This window comes from Agrilus planipennis, unplaced genomic scaffold (genome assembly GCF_000699045.2).
Source record: "Agrilus planipennis isolate EAB-ADULT unplaced genomic scaffold, Apla_2.0 scaffold11, whole genome shotgun sequence".
In the NCBI taxonomy this organism is placed as follows: domain Eukaryota; kingdom Metazoa; phylum Arthropoda; class Insecta; order Coleoptera; family Buprestidae; genus Agrilus; species Agrilus planipennis.
In genome coordinates, this window is record NW_020440736.1 from 1,207,403 (window position 1) to 1,210,640 (window position 3,238).

General features: G+C 34.7%; 1 protein-coding gene across 1 annotated transcript in view; it reads right to left on the reverse strand.

Moving 5' to 3' along the window:
* Positions 1-443: 443 nt before the first annotated feature.
* LOC108733836 (ATP-dependent Clp protease ATP-binding subunit clpX-like, mitochondrial) overlaps positions 444-3,238 on the reverse strand; it is a 9,773-nt gene continuing 6,978 nt past the window's right edge. Inside the window, exons 3-8 of the mRNA XM_025979862.1 lie at positions 2,799-2,999; positions 2,250-2,671; positions 1,914-2,056; positions 1,703-1,769; positions 1,323-1,544; positions 444-1,215 (exon numbers count right to left, since the gene is read on the reverse strand). Of these exons, the coding sequence (XP_025835647.1) occupies positions 1,045-1,215; positions 1,323-1,544; positions 1,703-1,769; positions 1,914-2,056; positions 2,250-2,671; positions 2,799-2,999 (1,226 nt within the window). The 3' untranslated portion in view covers positions 444-1,044. The remainder of the gene's footprint in view (positions 1,216-1,322; positions 1,545-1,702; positions 1,770-1,913; positions 2,057-2,249; positions 2,672-2,798; positions 3,000-3,238) is intronic.

Genomic DNA, 3,238 nt, shown 5'->3' on the forward strand with positions numbered 1-3,238 from the left:
CGATAAACCTCCTATATGTGGAATTAAATTTCTTCATTGTGCTGCCATCTGCCAGTAGTACTATGTAGCATACAAAGTAAACTCAATAGAAACCTACAGCAGCCATTCCGGCAATATTTCAAGCACTTTAGTACTACAGTAAGTCCGATCACAGATGTCGCAGCGGTGTACTTACTGAGAAAATAAATACGCAATGCATTGCCTTGATGAGTTAAAGAAATTGTATCGTAAATAACAAAAATGAATCAACAACAAACTTTATAAAGATTTTATATTTTTATATACAAGAGTGTACAATAATATGCATTAACGCCGAATAAAAAGAAGAAACAAAAACATAGTACAAGCAAAACAAATATGTAATTTAACAATGATCATTTCGTTACTTAAACATATATAATATGGGCCTACGGTGTACACTTATATTAAGGAAAAAAACGAGGTAACGTATGTATACTTTTATTAAGGCAATAACTTAAATACATCTTTCCAACAGACTTCTCCTTATCTGAAATTTACAGCCGCGTAATTTCGTTCACTTAAAATCAATCACTTCTATCCTACATACCATACACCTTAACGAGGACGTATAACGTGTTTTTCTTTCAAGTATAAGTAAAAATTAAACTATATACAAAAACATGGAAACAAAAGCAACTGCTTATAACAGTTAAATTTTCTCAGAATTCAAAACACCAATTTCCTACTTATTTCCATTTATTTATGCATTACAATATATCACTTGTTTTATCTTTCTTCATCTTTTTTTTAAGGAACTAATAGAATCCATGGTTTACTCTGACTAACCGGAAAAGTGCGTTAGACAAGATTCTTTGTTGTTTTTTTATTAATAAAGAATAAAACTTGAATGTTTTTGGATCATAAGTAAATAAATTTTTTACGTTACAACTTACCAACGGACGTTTCCGGCAATTATATAAAGTGCACGCACGTGCACCCTTATTACACTTCTTGTTTGCATTACCACTGAGGATTTATGTTGTGTTTCGATAGGTGGCGTCACTGATCGGCATTAGGCCACCGTTACAAACGTACCGATGATTTCAAGTCCTCGTCCTCGAGGGGCGTGGATTCTGTTGAAGACGCTTTTACGTAATCCGGTCCCTTTTTGTTTCTCACGTAGTCTTCTTTTATATGAACTCCTACTATTTCTGATCCAGGAATTTCAAACATGGGCTCCAGAAGTAGCGTTTCCTGAAAAATCACAGGTTATTATTACTTGGTTATTTCCTCTCCTCGATAACTATAGAGGTATGTGGAATAAGAACTGTTATAATTTATCTATAAGTTAAAATTCTTACCATGATCGCTCGCAGTCCTCTAGCGCCTGTTTTCCGTTCCATAGCCATTCTTGCAATAGCTTTCAGAGCTTCCTGAGTAAAAGTCAGTTCACACTGATCCATTGCTAACAGTCTCTGGTACTGAGGTATAATGGCGTTTTTGGGCTCTGTCAATATTCGTACAAGCAACGATTCGTCCAGGCTGTGAAATGGTACTAGTACAGGAAATCTTCCCACAAATTCCTGTTAGCAAAAAACAAAACGAAAATTGCCCATAAAAAAAAAGAATGGAACGTACTATATTATTTCATGTACACACATTACTTGACAAATAAAGTTATTGTCCCTTATTGTTGAATATAATGCTATTGTAAATGTCAAAATAATATGAGAATACATACCGGTATCATGCCAAAGTCGATCAAATGAATCATGTATATCCATATTAAATAAATTTTTATTAAATTTCTTCATTGTGCTGCCATCTGCCAGTAGTACTATGTAGCATACAAAGTAAACTCAATAGAAACCTACAGCAGCCATTCCGGCAATATTTCAAGCACTTTAGTACTACAGTAAGTCCGATCACAGATGTCGCAGCGGTGTACTTACTGAGAAAATAAATACGCAATGTATTGTCTTGAGTTAAAGAAATTGTATCGTAAATAACAAAAATGAATCAACAACAAACTTTNTGGTTGTACTGCTGCTCTTCGTCCCTTGCTTTCCACCACAGCTGCTCCAAAACCTAAATGCTACAAGGTAACTATTTTATTGCTGATTGTTAACTATATTTAAAAAAAAAGTACTACCCTAACCATTGAACATTTATAATTTTCTTAATAAATAAAATTTGAATGCATACATAAAAAATCGATCAGTTTTATTAAAAATTCCAAAACGTTATTATGATTACCTATGCAAGTCTTTACTTTAATAACGACTTACATTTTGATTATTTCTCCTAAGTATCAACTTTTCCAATCCATTATAAGCTCCACTCGCAACAAAGAGGATGTTGGTGGTGTCGACTTGGATCGTCTCGCCTCGTAATTTTCTTGGAGAATTCCGTTCGGGCACATTAACGATGGTACCCTCTAACATCTTCAACATACCCTGTTGCACACCTTCGCCTCCCACATCCCTCAGTTGATGTATGCCAGGAACTGCCCCAATCTTGTCGACCTCGTCGAGGAATACGATCCCTATTTGAGCCCTCTCAATGCTGTAACTTGCATCCTGAAGCAGTTTACCGATCACACTTTCGATATCCTCACCAACGTAACCAGCCTGTGTCAAGGTCGTACAATCACAGATCGCAAATGGTACGTCCAAACATTGGGCTATTGTCTGAGCAAGTAGAGTTTTACCTGTAAACAATTTTTATTCAAAAGATTCAATATTTATTCAACTTTACAATTTTAAAGTAAACCCAAAAACCAATTTTATTATTTTTTCAGTCCCTTACAAAGCACGTGACAGTAAATTAAAACTCACCAGAACCGGTTGGCCCGAGCAGTAGTATGTTACTCTTTTCTAGTTTGAGATCGTGTGTCGTTTTGTCCAATATATCGGAACCGGCTGCGCTTGCGCTCTGACTTTTATTGCCCGTTGAATTGACAGAAGAATCGCTGTAATGACTGGGAAAGTGGATGCCCAATGAACCGCCATGCGATAAACCTCCTATATGTGGAACGTCTACACAATATCAACAAATAACGGCGATACCAGCCACAATACAATTTTAAAATTGAGGCTAAATATTATTGTAATAAATAAATAGAAATATCAATTATTTCCGCACATTAACTAATAAAAGTATAAGTAAAAAATTCCATTTACTACAAAGGGAAATATGCACAATAAAATAAAAAAATAATTTAACGAATTGATTTCTAGTTGCTTAATTTTAAAAAACACGATTAGATATTTTGTAA